This window comes from Cyanistes caeruleus, chromosome 3 (genome assembly GCF_971803275.1).
Source record: "Cyanistes caeruleus chromosome 3, bCyaCae1.hap1.1, whole genome shotgun sequence".
Lineage (NCBI taxonomy): Eukaryota > Metazoa > Chordata > Aves > Passeriformes > Paridae > Cyanistes > Cyanistes caeruleus.
The window spans coordinates 7,543,687-7,559,631 of NC_141703.1; the positions used below are offsets into that span (position 1 = coordinate 7,543,687).

At 35.7% G+C, this 15,945-nt stretch overlaps 1 protein-coding gene across 14 annotated transcripts in view; it reads left to right on the top strand.

Moving 5' to 3' along the window:
• CASK (calcium/calmodulin dependent serine protein kinase) overlaps nt 1-15,945 on the top strand; it is a 191,318-nt gene that overhangs the window by 158,316 nt on the left and 17,057 nt on the right. For 4 of the 14 annotated variants that reach the window (XM_086879636.1, XM_086879634.1, XM_086879635.1 and 1 more), the window contains 7 exons: nt 189-267; nt 2,600-2,685; nt 3,707-3,775; nt 9,272-9,340; nt 10,736-10,771; nt 13,550-13,746; nt 15,015-15,130. In XM_086879636.1, the coding sequence (XP_086735762.1) occupies nt 189-267; nt 2,600-2,685; nt 3,707-3,775; nt 9,272-9,340; nt 10,736-10,771; nt 13,550-13,746; nt 15,015-15,130 (652 nt within the window). The remainder of the gene's footprint in view (nt 1-188; nt 268-2,599; nt 2,686-3,706; nt 3,776-9,271; nt 9,341-10,735; nt 10,772-13,549; nt 13,747-15,014; nt 15,131-15,945) is intronic. The other 10 variants (XM_086879640.1, XM_086879639.1, XM_086879637.1 and 7 more) reach the window with 3 other exon arrangements.

The following is a 15,945-nucleotide window of genomic DNA, read 5'->3' on the forward strand; positions in this document are numbered from 1 at the left end:
GCATTCTCACTTGTAAATAGTATCTGGTTTTATTGCTCATCTTGAAGTGAGTGACAAAGATTTTATTTTAATCTTAAACTTTATACCATGCCTTCAAGCTTTCAGGAAACATGACTATTCTTAACCACTCAAGAATCACAGTGCTTAATATTTTATTTTAAAAGTATAAACATTTCTTTTTTTTCTAGGGAATCACTTTAAAAATGAATGAGCTGAACCACTGCATTGTGGCAAGAATTATGCACGGAGGAATGATTCACCGGCAAGGTAATCACATTTCATGAAGAGTTTTGTCTTCAAACACAGTTATTTTAGATCCTTTTGTACAAACTGTGTACATTCTCCTGATTTTGATTGCTACTATTCGTAGCAGTGTCTCTCTGTGCCTGGACTCCTGCTAACTGCTTTAGTTACCTTCCAGTTGCAGATGTCTACCAGTGTTTTGAGATGAGGGCCCACTGTGTTTCATTTAGGTCATAATTAGGATAATTACTATCTTATTTCTGAGTATAGCTCAGCAAGAGATGGAAACACCAATAATTTCTGGAGCTGTAATTACTTAATCCTCTCTTTTAAAAAAAAATCTTTACACAAGTAGCAGTACCTTCCCTTGCAAAAATGAAAGAGCTTTGTCCACACAGTTCATGAGGATCTGTATGTGTTTGGTGTTGAGAATCACAGAAATGGGGTTTGAAGTAAAAATGTTACATGTGCCTAGATTCTAAATCTTTGTTTTTAGTTTTCACTACCATAATAAATCTTGCAAACATGCTTTTTTTTGTCATCCCCAGACTTCTACTTTTTGTCATTTTGTGTGTTCATATCAAATGTACAAATGTAACTGGGTTTTGTCCTGCTTTAAACAGATGAACTTCCCTACTAGGTTGTTGGTTGCAAGTTTGGATTGCAGCCATGAAAATGTTACTTTTGTTTTTTCAGACTGCCAGCTTTTTCTTTTGATGAAAACAAAAATTTTCTTCATTTTTCAGACCAAAGTTCCCTCTAGCCTATTGTTCTATTTCAAAGGAAGCTAGGAACAGATAATTGGGAAGAGAAAACATATATTCACTTTGTCTCAATGATATGGTAAAATCTGTCAGGAAGCAGGAAAGACAAAAGTTTTAATACAAGCAAAGATGCAATTCAGAGAGAGTTCTATATGCCTTTGGAGGACCTCCTGAATTTAAATTCATTTGGCTTCTGAAAGTGAGTTTTAAAAGGAGATTGCTCCAAGATTCACAGGAAGAAGGTTTTCTCTCAACTGTGCTTAGGTAGTGGTGATACTCTGCACAGTATTGCTTCACACAACTGTGTTCCATAATGGGGCTAATAAAACTTCTAAAACCTGCTAAAAATGGGTAAAATATCCAACTGTGCCCATTAAAACTCTTCTTTTTAATTATTCAGGGTCTTTTATTTCTAAAGATTTGGGAAATCTAACCTATTCTCTATGTGTTTCATCTAGCTAAGGTAGTGCTCTGCACTAGGTATAGTTTGAAAATGAGCTGTACTTCAGTGTTTCTCTAGTGTGGTCATCTTTTTTTTAAATGCCTCTAAATAATTTAAATGCTTCTGTTAGTGCTCTTGATGCCTCTTAGCTTTACTGCTTAGTTCAGCATATCTGTATTTAGAATATTTTTATTTTTTATTTTACATAAGTGTAATTTGACAGTAATCTCAGCACCATCTTTGAATCCTATTGGTAGGACCAGTGCTTTGTATTGGTTTTGGGGAGTGTTGGGTCATTTTTCTCTTCTCTCTCTTTTTGCTGTATGAAAAACTGCCAGGCAATATCCGCAATGTCTGGATAGTAAATCTTCTGTGAGGGTTACAGGAACTGTATCATTTCAGGTCCAGCAGATTAAACACAAACTGTGCAATTCCCAGTGACAAAATTGTAGCTGCTGTGAAGTTGCCTCCTGTCTCTAGACCAACTGTGTCTAGTCCTGGCAATTGAAATTGTTCTTATTCCAAAGGTGGCAGAGTTGAAATGGGAAAGAAAGGCTTTAAAAGATTCCATCTACTCTCACCTTCCAGAGCATTCAGTAAAAATGAAACACCAGTGTCAGTCATTAAATATCGTCTGTTTGTTGTTGACATGTCTGCCAACTGTTCATTCTTTATTCCTAATTTTTATGTATACTTCTCCTTACAGTCATGAACATACCAATATTCACTTCTGTCAGAGTGACAGAAATGGGAAATGCTGCAGAAAAGGGGATTTTATTTGATACAGGGATGTTAATGAATCTGATTCTCAGTCTAACATGTAATTCTGTCAGTTTGATGTTATGAATAATATCAAAGAATCTTTATACTATTCTAGGCCATATGGTGGTTTTGATTCAATATTGTTTAACAACAAAAACATGTTTTTCCCATTTACTTAGAGAATGCCTGGTTATCTCTAGCTGTGTATTCACTGCACTCTGAAATACAGATCTGTAGCTAATGCAAAGTCCTTTTCTGAATCTAGCAAAAAAAATATTTTAATGTTGTTTTCTGTTTATGCCTCTGTATGAATATTAGTGCTGTGTTATAATTATTTCAGTTTGTAGAAACATGTCCTGAGGTGATTATGTGTTTGTTAATTCTGCAGGTACGCTACATGTAGGGGATGAAATCAGAGAAATAAATGGAATCAGTGTGGCAAATCAAACTGTAGAACAACTACAAAAAATGCTTGTAAGTGCCTGCAATCTTCCTCATGTCCTCTGTAAAAGTGCCTGTCTTACTTAGTCAAAACTTCTGTGTAATTGTGTTCTAACTTCCCCTTTTTCTTGTGTTCTTGATAGACTACATGTTCATGCAACTAAAAGTTATTTCAATTTGTAACTGTTGGGCTCACAGTTACTGAAGTTACAAATTTAAAAAACATTACTTGGAGCTCAGTCAGTCTGTCTTTTTCCAGGAAAGCTCTACCTTTGGCCTCGCTAGTAGAGTTTGATATTTCCATAACACTTGTTCATTTTTCTGCATACAGCCCTAACCTTGAGATCTTGGCGGGTATCACTAATCCTAGACAAGCTTAAAGGGAAGTAGCATTTCTTTGGGGTCACAGTAAGCCAGCCAAAGAGAGAAAGGGGGAAACTCTGAGAAGTCTTGAAGTGATCTGCTCACATTTCTGCCCAGATCGAGTTCTGCAGTTGTCAGCCATGTGGTATTCACGAGTATTCTGACAGCCATTTAAAAAAATAGGTTGTCACAATCTGCTGCTATTCTGGAGGTACTACTTGTTATGAATATACAATAGTAGATGCAGAGTAGCAGACCCCATGTTCTGTTTTGATGAAAGACTGTTTTTGACATTCCTACCTTTAGTACAGTAAAATGCAGCTTTCCAGAAACTGAATACAGTTTTGCTATTTAACATGTATGATGAAGGGGAAGAAAATGCCACTTTAGTAGAAAAGACTGCAGATGACAGGAATATAGCTACATAAAAAAGGTTGACATGGAAGAAACCTACACATCTCTGAATCTCTCACAATAAAATACAATTCTAGATTACAGGCATTCAGAACCTGGTAAGGTGAACAAACTGATAATGATGTTCATCCTTTAGATTAATGAGGACAATTTGAATGTTTGTTTATAGGTGATATGACAACTTATCCATAGCATTTTAGCTTTTCATACTTGGACTGTGATGTTTTCCTTTCAAGCATTAACAATTTGCAGTCACAAAGTGCTTCTTTTTTCACAGAGGGAAATGCGTGGAAGTATTACCTTCAAGATTGTGCCAAGTTACCGCATGCAATCTTCATCCTGTGAGGTAATGAATTTAATGACCCATCTCCTTTCTTCCTCAGTCCTGTAACTAACTGCCTGCTGATGGCTGAATGTTACTGCTTTCTGGGAAATTGTTTCTGCCTGTCCTGTTAGATCACGCACACCAATTTTACAACAAAGATAACGGAACACGAGTAGGTCCCACCTACCTACTCAGCCCTGCCTCCATATTCATCTCATCAGCACCTTAACTAACTCTTTACAGCCTGTTAAAGAAAAAAAAAATAGGAAAGGGGATTCTCTACTTAAGCATTTAGGAAGCCCCTTTAAAATACCATTTAAACTCATACTTTTAGGAAGTCTGTTAAAGTTCCTAAACTGAGGAACAATCCTCCTCTTTTTTAGGCTTTAAACGTTGTATTGCTGCTTTGGGCTGTTAAGGGTTAATTGAAAAACCTGTTTCTGTATAACCCTGTTGAGGTAAATTTGTGATGGTTGTGTGTAACAGTTACATGTGGCTTAATATTATGTTTCCATGAAAAAATGGTCTTTGTTACTACAGAAGAGAAACAGATTTTGAGTTGTTGCTGAACTAGAAACTCGGTATTACAGCTTTAGCACAGCAACGTTTAATTCCCTTCTGCTCACAAAGTTCCATTCCAGATTGCAGCTGAAGGGAATTAAATTGTAGAAATGGCTACTTGAGAGCCACTGTTGCAGTCTGAACATACAGATGGCATTTGCAGCGTGTGGATGGTGCCAGTCCCTCCGTGCCACATGCGCAAACTGCTCCCGAATTAGAACTCCCCCAGTGAAATCACAACCCCTGCTGAAGTCAAGCACCTTGTCTTAATTAGACCTGTGATTTCACCCTAATTGTTCTTGTGTCTCAGCAGATGCTAGAACACACAGAAACTGCTACTGTGGTTGTCAGAACAGTCTGTTTTGCAGGGAAAAAAATTTACTGCTTCTCGGTTGCCTTTGGTACTTCTAGTAGAATTCAACAAAAATTGAAAGGTTTTAGAGGTAGAAGGTTTGACAGATTTTCACCTATGAGGCCAATTCTCTTAAAATAAATATGAAACCAAAAGCTTTTCATGAAATGCAAAGGCTTTTTAAAAAATACAGCGTGCTGACAAATTCGTGTATTGACTTCTGTGCTGCAGAGAGGAGTAATAATAAACAATACCTCACTTCCCAGTAGTGAAATACAGAAACTGGTGAAACTGCAGTTTTGCTGGGAAGATGATTATTTTGAAAAACTCAGCATACAGCTTTAAATTAGTACTATTAGTTGTCATTCTAATAGTAGCAGATCATCTCTTTTCTTTAGCTTTGTGTCCTTAGGCTTTTCATGACTATTTACTTCACAGAAGAATGGAAAATAGACTCTTAGTTCCTCTGGGAAAAAAATGGCTAAACTAGAAATGTGTGATTAAAGAGAAAAGGTCTAATTATCCCACTTTGTATTTATCATTCATTTAGTCAGAGATGTATGAGTCCTTTCCACCTGCTCAGCCACACTAAGATTTTGGGTTGATTTTCATCAGTTACAGGTGTACACAAAAACCTGGTGTTTTTAAATCATGCTGTTAAAGCATCACTAGTCCTTTGGTACACTGAGAACTTTTCTCACAGAATTTTCAGGAAGGTGATTCTTATGGTGAATCAAATTCTTAACCATTGATAAAGACTAAAAATAAATGTTGACTGACATTGCTAACACAAATTACTTCTCGTGCCCTCCATCAGGATAAACAGAGAGATTTTTGGTATTCACTAGTATAATCTTCCTAGTTAAGGTATTTTTTGGCAATATTTCAGTCTAAATTTATGTTTGATTTTCCCCCTCCTTCAGTCATGGACTGGTGCTTATGTTGTGTAGTCTGTGAGAAGAGGAATATAAAACAGAATGGAGGATTGGGGGCCTTTGAGGATTCTACCAGGATCACATTACTGGATTGCAAAACATCTTGTTAATCTTTAATAAGAAAAAACTATATATTAGTAGAATCAGAAATGATGTGCCTCTTATTTACAATCTTGGGCCTTCACAAAGGTGAGGCAGGCATGGAATGTTTTTTTCTCAATAGCTGGGATTTGAATTTCACTTGCCATATTTGTCTTCTTTTATATTAATTTAAAATAAGTATTGTTTTCTAAATATTGAGCCATTTCTGCATATATAGGGAAGTCTTTTTCCTACACTTTGCAATTCAGAATAACTAGGCAGTTTTCAAAATCTCAGCTGAATAATTTCAGGTTTCGTAGTCATTTGTGGGTTTTCCTGCACCCATGCCTTCCATTCACGTGCCAGACCTTCCATTTCATGGAGCAGACCTTGCTTGAAGACATAATACTTTTGAATTCCCTTGTGTAAAATTTGGATCAGCTGATGGATGTGGTGTGAGATGACCAGTTTAGTCACTGGCATGGCAAATGACCTGAGTTAATGCAGATATTCAGATAACAAGGGGCCAGGATGTTGTTTTCTTCATCAGATACCAAAAGAATTGCAAATTTACATAAACATGAACTTAAGTAACTATTGCAACACATCCTTCTTATGGCTGATGGCTCTGTACGCTGTTTATATGTTTCAGTTTTATCCCAATGAGTAAGCATTTTGCTCTGACTACATTTGCATTCCTATTTGTACTCACACAACACCCCAAGTAACTTTTCGTAGTGTCAGATATGTGAGAATGGTAAGAGAAGTTATTTTTTTTTTTTAACAAAAAAAAAAATCCTTATAAACATTCTTTATGTTTCAAATAGCCTTTAAGTTGTTTCATTAAGAAGAAAAGCCTTTATACATATGAGATTTTAAAAGCCTGGTGGTAATCACCATGGATTTTTTTCCTTTGTCTTCTATGGTTTCCATTAGTGCTCAAACATCAGGAGTTTTTATTGTCTTAAACCTTTCAAATTTGCATTAAAAATACTGACAGAAGTGTTCCTTGAGCAAGACAGAAATTTAAAAGTATTTTTAGAATTTTGGAAAGTCTGTTTTTGTTGGAGGTTTTGGTTTTGTTTGCTTTCTTGACTAATTTTTTTTTTTTTTTTTTTTTTTTTTATCTGGCAACAGTATCATTGATCCAGCTGTTTTTGTCAGTATCTAATTTGATCAGGTCATATTCATTAGACATCACTGAATTCTATATAGCTTTGTACCTCAAATGCATTGTTTATCATTCATAAACCTAAAAACAAGGAGACAACAGGAAACTGGGTTTGCCATCATTTGGAAATAATTGTGGTTGTTTCCTCTAAGGCTCTGGCTCTGTGGTTCTCAGCTGAATAGTGATGATCTCACAGATTTCTGTTGTTTTTTGTCCTGGGGCTGGAGAAGGCTGGGAAGTCCAGACAGTCAAGTCTACTAAAATATAATGGCAATAACCTTTCTACATTACTGAGAATCACTGGATCCTCCAAGTGTTTTTCTGCCCCTCTTCCCAGGAAAAGTAGGTTTTTTACTGATTTTTCTGGAGAAACAAATTCACAACCAAAACTGTCATTTTCCAGGCCAGTCCTAAGCACTTCTGTTATTCTTTAGGGATCTCTGTACTCATTGATTTGTCTCATTAGATTGTTCATAATACAGTTTTTCTCCTAACTTTTGAGTCTGGTATTTTTTGAAAGAAGGACTTGTCCCTAGAAAATTAAGAATCTAAATGCCTTTGAAAATGTGACAGAACAGAACAGCCTAATTATGTAAAAGTCATACATAAAAATATGTCTCTTGACTAACTTGTTAGATTATTTCTGACAGTACTGAAATCATCAATAGCACTGAAAATGTCTATTTTCCTCAGTATGTTATGATGAACATTTGCTTTGAATAATATGCTGTCTTGTGTTGAGAATTGTTGGAGGAATAAAAATCAAAACATTCTCAAACCAAGAAAATTTCCTTCAAAGGCAGAATCCTTCAAGACATTCCAGAAATAGTGGCATTCTCTAAAGTTGTTTTTCTCCAAATGATTTGGGTGCTTGCATCAGTTTCCAAAGCTTTCCCTTGGTCTCCTGCTAAACCATCACCAAAAACAGATCATAACAAAAAAGATATAAAAAAAAAAAATTACAATTGATTTTTCACCTCTTGAAAGTGAGAAAATAGCAGAGACAGAATTGCAGAACAAGCAGAAAATCTCTTTATAAAGCCAGGAAGTCACTGCCTTTTTGAAAAAAGTTGTTCTGGTTACAGTTTGATGAAGGTGATGCTGATAATCCGTGCACACAAAAAAAAATGAATACTGATTTCTTCAGGCTTTTCATTTTTTCATTTTTTATTTTATTTTTTATATTTTTTCAGTAATGGCTAGTTTAATTGCTTTCATTTGAATATTTTAAACTTGTGCTGGAGTGATTTTGTAATTAGAATTAGAGCTGATTTCCCCTACTCCTTTACACATTGCAAATATTTGTGGGAGGCAAGTTTTGTTCTTACGTATGTGGCATTAATCCATGATTAATATTGTATGAACAGTTTAGCTCCAGGTTTTTAATTGTTCACAAAAGATAGTTACATTGATAAAGTATGAAAACTTTGAAGCTGGTTAACTTTGTTTGCTTAGAAAACTGTTTCAGCCCTTTTTCTCTGCTGTCCTTGATGTTACACAAAATGACCAGACATTCCTGAGCTGACCTTTGACATGGAATATTATATTCTAGAATTCCTTTGAGGGTAAAAGGGATTTTTTTATTTATATATATTTTTTTTTTTACAATGTATGAGTGGATTATTTTATTTTCAGAAGAGATGGCTCAATTATCTGGACCTCATGGAATTAAGCACAGTCAAAATGGCATGTGAAAAAGATTGCTCTGAAAAACCCAATCAGAAATTCCAGTTATCCTTCCTGTAGAATTTCCCAGTGTGCACCCTGTGTCTGCACTGAACTGTAGGGCCACACTGGTAGTCTGGGTCAAGGGAATTAGCTTTTTTAAGGTGCTATATTTTGGCAAGGTTTGATACTCTCAGGCCCTTACAAACATTGGAGGAAAACCCGCATTGTGCAGTAAGATGGATGAGAAGGGAGGAGAGAGAATCCAGCTTTCTCCTCAGGTCCCAGCCTCAGTGTCTTTGAGGCACTGCTGGGAGGTGCATCTTGCTGAGTAGAGATTGATCAACCACCACATAGCTGAAAAAATATTCAGAAACATCTTTAAAACAGGATATGGGCCTCATTCTATTCCAAATAATGTTCAGAGTGTAACTTCCAGGTACTTGAACAAGACTGGTCTATGACTGAGGGATGGTGGCATCATCAGCCTTTTGAGATCTCAGAAGTCCCAGTTATTAAAAAGCTGAAGGCAACATAAAAATAGTTATTACCTCAGATAAATCAAAATGTCAAACCTGAATCTTAAGCTATGGAAAAGCTTTTTAGATTTACAGAGATTGTAGTGTGGAAGCTTTCACAAATGAAGCAGCTAAGCAAATGGTTATAAGGCTGTGGATGTAACTGTTCTTTGAAATATATCTGTGTTCCTGTGCTAGTGTTGTGTTGTTAATGAACCTTGTGTCTTATTTCAGAGAGATTCCCCCTCTACATCCAGACAGTCCCCCGCTAATGGTCATAGCAGCACTAACAATTCTGTTTCGGTAAGATTTCCAGTTCCACACAGAGAAAGTGTGAAAGTTTTGTTGGTGCTCATCTGCCATTACTGTTATAATTATTGTGTGGTCAGTGGAAAATTCTGTCCTGCTGAGAGAACCCAGGTTATTGCATATGTAACTCCCCATTTTCTTTTCTTTTCTTTTTCTTTTCTTTTCTTTTTTTTTTTAAGGGCTTTTTCCAACATATTCTTCTCATTAGAAGCCGTACAGTGAATTAAATGTTAATAACTGTACTGTGACACTTCAGTCATCCTTAAATCATTGTCAGCACTTTCCTCAAAACTGAGCAGAGGGTTAAAGTGGAAGCTTTTATTTCCACCCTGAACTTTGGAAGCAGAGTTTGAAGGAAGAGTAACCATGCAGTTGGTATCCCAAGACATTTTAGATTCTTTTTTTTTTTTTAAGTTTTGTGTTTTGAGAGCCCTCTGGAACGTGTACTGGTTTCCGCTATCTGAGTTAAGGAATTGGTGTGCTCTCTGCTGTCGTGGTACGTGCACATACTGTGTGAAACATGAGCCTTGCCTGGATATGGAAAGCAAAAGGAAGTGGCTTTAAACTGCACTACAAACCAAGCTATTACCATCACATCTTTAACACAAAGTACTTCTGTTTTGTATGTATTCAGGTAGAAAGGTGCTGTCGATCTCCTGTTCTTCCCAAAGTACATTAATGTAAAAATTCGTGTTGTTTATCATCTGTTGTTGTTTGGACCAATGTAGTAACTACACACAAGTTTCTTCAGTGAGTGCTGTCAGTATCATGAGTTCCTTGGACTAGCTAAAAACAAACAAAAAAGAACCAAAACTGAGTAACTATTTCTTTAACTATTAATAAAAATTACAACTTAGACATTATTTGCCACAAGTAAAGTACTTATTAATTAGTAGAATAAAAAGTAATTGTGTGAATAAAAAATTTAAGACATTTTTGTTAATTAAATTAAATTTATAACATGAAAGTAGTTGTAACCTTATTTCTTAGCACAATTGATCACATTATACATTTTTAATCATAGGTTTTTTAGTATTTAAAATAACCTCTCTCTTTTAAAAGCAAAACTTGATACTTAAGTGGAAAAGGCATTCACATAAAGAGCCTCTTTCACTTGGTGGTGCTTTTGTGTTGAAGATGCTGAATTACTTATTAAAAAGCACATTCTCTATCTGCTTAAACTTTTTACCTGCTTTCTTCAGCTTGCTGCTAAACAGCCTGGGTTTGATTTTTCTTAAAGAAATTAGTTATTTCTAAACATGGGTCAATGCTTTATACTTTTGTCTAACTTACCATTTTACTGTAATGTAGTATGAATCACTAACAGTGTTATGTACCCTTAAAAAGTAAAATGAAAATTTCTTCTCCTGGGTTGGCTTTATTCTGCAGGACTTGCCATCGACAACACAACCAAAAGGACGACAGGTGAATAGTTATCCTCCATGGGAATTATTGTAAACTTAGCTGCTAGCAAACATCCCTGCTTACCTTTTCCCCCCTCATATTCTGTATGTGCTGGACTAAAACATTTAAGCTTGGAAAATTTGTTCCATTTTTTTCATTTTTCTTTTTAACTCATTTGTGTGTGGCTAATTCAAAATAGCTTTTTTTTTTTTTTTTTTTTTTTTAAATGTGTACACATGTGTGAGAGTTACAAAGTCATTGTGAATTTAACTGGAGATGTTGATTTAGTTCAGGATACATTAAATAGACTTCCTGTAGTGCGGTGACCTGTACAGGTTTTAATCTTAGAAGAAAGCTCAAATTTCTATTTTACCTGGAACAGAGACAAGTAGGGTAGGCATCTAAAACTCCAAAACATTGTGCTGACAAAGATTGAGTTTATCTGAAACTAATTATTAACATCAACAAAGTATTTCAAAGAAAAAAATTTAAGGATGGTTTCTGTTAAGGTTTGATTAAACTGAAGATGATCTCTTAAAATTTCAGTCCTAAGTCCCATATTCAAAAACCTCACTTAACCTTGTAACATTGACCTGGTGGTTGTGCAAGCCAGCACAAACCAAAGAAAGATCTTCCCTCTCCAGAAAATTCCAAGAAAGCACATGAGGCTCCTCAGAGGATTCCCTATCTTTCTCTTTGCAATTTAAAGAATTTTTTTAAGAAAAAAAAATTAAAGAATGTTCTTTTACTGCAGCCTCCAAATGAACATATATTGTCAAGTGATTTGTGATTCATCTCCAGTAACTGCTCCAGTTATTTATAATTTTTCCAAAACCTACCTCTGAATTTTTAACTGTGTACTCAGCCTCCTTCTCTACCAGGAATTTTTGTAATAGCTCTTGCAATTCCATTCAAGAAGTCAATCAGCTGCATTAACTCTTGTCTTTCAGAATCTTTTTATGCTGCTGTCTGGTTGAGTTGGCTGGAACTTCTATTACAAGAATAGGTTTTTTTCACTTCCCATTTTTAAAGCCTCTCTACGGTTCTTTCAACTTCCCATTTTCTTCTGAAGCTGCCTGAATGTAAACCTGGAAAGGCTCCATGAAATACCTTCCAGACATTCATAAGAGGTTTTCATTTGCTCCTCATAGGGCTTTTTCCCAAGGAGAAGAAACTTCATTCAAGGCAGTATCAAAATAATTGTGTTTTTCTTACTCACACCATTTATAATTACCTGAGTTTTTCAGTTTTACCTGATTTTTCCCATTGAACCAGAATCTTTTTCTTGTCATCCTGGAAAACAGTGAGGACTTGGCTAATTCCCACATGTAAGGAAATCTGTAATGTTCCATGAGCTGCCAATGTATGGTGGATAATGGCTCAAACTGGAGCAGGGACTTGAAAAACAGGGAAGTTTCTAGATAGTAAAAATACTGCTGATGTTTTTAGACCTATATGAATAAGCTTCAGGCAAAATAAGGGATTGGCTCAATATTGATTACTTCATGGAAAACAAATTACTAAGTAAACATAATTGGTCTCAAAAAATCCCATTTCTCAAGTAATTAAAATAAACTGGATTGCTTTTTTAAACTTAATGCACAGCAGAGCAAGGGTCAAATTTAATGTATTAAAAGTTGAGTTCTGTATTGGTACTATCATCTGATACTCTCACTGCAAACCCATAAAAATACATCAAATAGAAGATAAAAGTGATTAGCCATTTTAGTTAATTTATTCATATGTCGAGGTGCAGATTGGATTACTTTTTTAAGTGCCATGAATAGTGCTAGCACTGCATAGTTACAGCTATTATTGGAGCAGAATTTGAGCAGAGTTGAAAAGTGATTGTTACAGTCTCTAAGAAGGATATTACTTTGCAATGTAATTGTTTGGGATTTTTTAATCTAGTCCATTTTTAGTAAGAAAATCAGCAGTATGTGTATACAGGGGTGTATGAGATGCTGTAGGGGTAGTGTTTCATGAACTGTAGAAACTACCCTTCTAGGCCATGGCACTTAATTTTGATTTTAAGATCCTTGGATGCATCAGGGCTCCAGTTAACAACCAAAATTGGGGATCACTTTTATTTTCATTTTCTAGGGTTGAGACCTCAGTAACACACAAGGAAAGGATTGGTATAATCTTGTATATTCTGAAGTCAGAGTTTGGCTTCTTTCTGTACATGTTCCTTAGAGAATAACTTGCTCATATTTACACAGGAGCAGACTTTTACTGAAAAACCCATACAGAGAATTTCCACATTCCTCCTGAGTAACTTTGTGATAGGTACAATACAGGACTTCCTAAAAAAGATTTTTTTTTAGTGTCTTAAAAGTTCTCATTCCAAATATCACTAGTAAAGCCAAAGTCTTCTATACTATCCAGTAAAATTTCCTGTCACAGAAATTTTTAAAACATACCATGGGACTCCAATTGGAAAGTACATTACAAATTGAGTTGTAAGGTGCTGGCTTGTGTTCTGTAATGATTTGTGATAGTTAATAACTGTTTGAGGGACTCTATGAGTTTTATACATTTTTGCTGTTCAGGTTCCATAGAATATAGAATCCATGAACTGTTGAAACAACATCATATGTCTCCATCATTTGCTGGAGGGGGCATTTTCATTTTCAACAATCACTTACACTTTGGCACCTTCCTTTTTTTGTTTCTTTCTTTGCTTGTTGCAACCTATATGTGTAGCTGCATTCACAGATCAGATTTTCACCTGTTACTCTCAATACCATACCAGTAATGATATTGCAGTGTCTCTTATAAACTCTTTTTTTTTCGTAGATCTATGTAAGAGCACAATTTGAATATGATCCAGCAAAGGATGACCTCATTCCTTGCAAAGAAGCTGGCATCAGATTCCGAGTTGGTGATATTATCCAAATCATTAGCAAAGATGATCATAACTGGTGGCAGGGTAAACTTGAGAACTCCAAAAATGGTACTGCAGGTCTTATTCCTTCTCCTGAACTTCAGGAATGGTATGACTTAAGTTTTCTATAAAAATTAATTTAGTTTTGATTTTATTTCTCTCTCATACTTTTCATTGTTGTATAGCTAGCCTTTGAATTCTTTTTTCTATTTCTTCTTTTTTTTTTTTCCTAAGTCTATATATTTATTGACTCAGTTTGTGTGGTATTGATTTTTTTTTCTCATGTATGCATAGAAGTAAGGGTTACATGCAATTTCATATGTGTGATTACATTATAAAGATAGATTCCTATGTTAAACATTGTGCTTTCTGGTATAATGTAGGAAACCAGGATTAAAAATGGCAACATGCAAATTGGTTATATAAGAGAGTTAAATTAATTTCTCTTTCAACTTCTAATCAGGGGTTTCATTAGTACTGTTTATGTGTAAGTGCTAGAGGAATAGGGTTTTTAGCAAGTTGTCAAGCAAAAAGGTCATTGAGGGAGTTTTAGGGTTTTCTTTCTTTTTCATTTTTCATGTGAATGTCAAAAAGCAGAACAAAATCACGGTGCCAGTGGCAGGTTCAATGAACAGCAATGGCACTGAGCAATGCAGAGCCTTTAACAGCCTCTTGCAGGAGCTGTTTAGAAAAGAATTTAAATACATCAGTACAAATTCTGGCAAGTGAGTCCTGGGCCTTGGAAGGTAAGGCCATAACTCAATAAAGCTTATAAACATGGATAATCTAGCCCAAAATACTTCATACAGGAATTGCTATGTAAAAGAGTTGGAGTTGTGCACAGCTCCTGTGCCTCCTGGACTGGCCAAGGGAGATTTTGCCAGAAGAGAGACGGAGGCAGACAAGACCTTTAGTTCCATCTTCTGAGCTCTGTGCAAGCCCTGATGTGTAAGGGAGGCACAGGTACAGATTGCAGCAGGGTCCCTTGCAGTGGTTTCACTCTAAAGATCAACTTGCAAACAGTCCCCCAGCACAGCACCACTTGCTCTGGAGGAATTTAAACTGTGGTGACCTTTCCAGACCTTGTGCTCTTCCATTCTGATCTACTGCAGAGTGGTCTGGATTCATTCCAGCAGCTGCCCTTCCTCCCATGTTCACTTCATCTGTGAGCTTCCATCATCTACTTCTAAGAAAATATTCTTGCATCAAAATTCCCCTGTATATGTGTTCTTTGAAGTCATTTAAAAAAAAAATGTTTTTAAAAGTTTTACTGCTCTCTAGCTCTATAAAAAAATCTTGCTTCTCTAATTCATTCTGTGCAGCTTTTTAAAGATCCTTGACTACAACAGAAAATGTTTTTTCTCCTCCTTATGTCAGGCGTGTTGCTTGTATTGCCATGGAGAAGACCAAACAGGAGCAACAGGCCAGCTGTACTTGGTTTGGAAAGAAAAAAAAGCAGTACAAAGACAAATATTTGGCAAAGCACAATGCAGGTATGAACAAAAAATGCAGGTATCTGTCACAGGTTACATTTTTTGCAGTTTAAGCCTTGCTATTAATTGTTAATAGCTGGCACTATTATAACCTAATGAGTTACTTAGGAAAACATAAGTAAAATTCTAATTTTGCCAGCATTGCTCTGCTTGTTCTTTGCTATGTAAGCAGAGAGCTTAGTCAGTGAGAGGCAGGCTGCCACAAAATCAATGCATCATAGTATATCCTGATAGAGGCTTAGATTGTTTGGGGTTTTATGTTTAAAGCAGCATTAGAAACAAACAGGATATGATTTTTGCAACCTATATAACTCTGTGCTCTACAGAAGACTGTTCAGTAGCATCCTTGTTAATAGTATGTATTTATAGTTACAGATTACATATGTGAAAACATCATGAAAGAGCATTTTTATTGGAGTGATACAGCTGGAAGTGGAGTAAGAGTCATTGCATAGTCAGTGTGTTATTTACAGTTACCAAATAGAACCAGCTGTGGAGGTTTATCCTCCTTGCAGTGATTGCTGCCTGAATCCTGAGTTTGGGGCTTCTGTTTAGACTGCTGAAGAAATGGTTTTAGAAAATTAGAAGTGCAGAGTAAGAGATCCTTCTCAAGCAAAATTCATCAGTTTTAGTAGTAAAGAAGACAGACTCCATCATTTATGAGCTGAATTTGCTTCTTTTCTTCTTTTAATATAAAATACTTAATGTGCTGAAACTGCTTTTCAACACTTTTCTGTTGCTTCTGCATTGGTAGCACATTCTGTGTTGCTTATGTTGTTGTGGTCTCCTGAGAGACTTGCAGAGATTTTTATTAG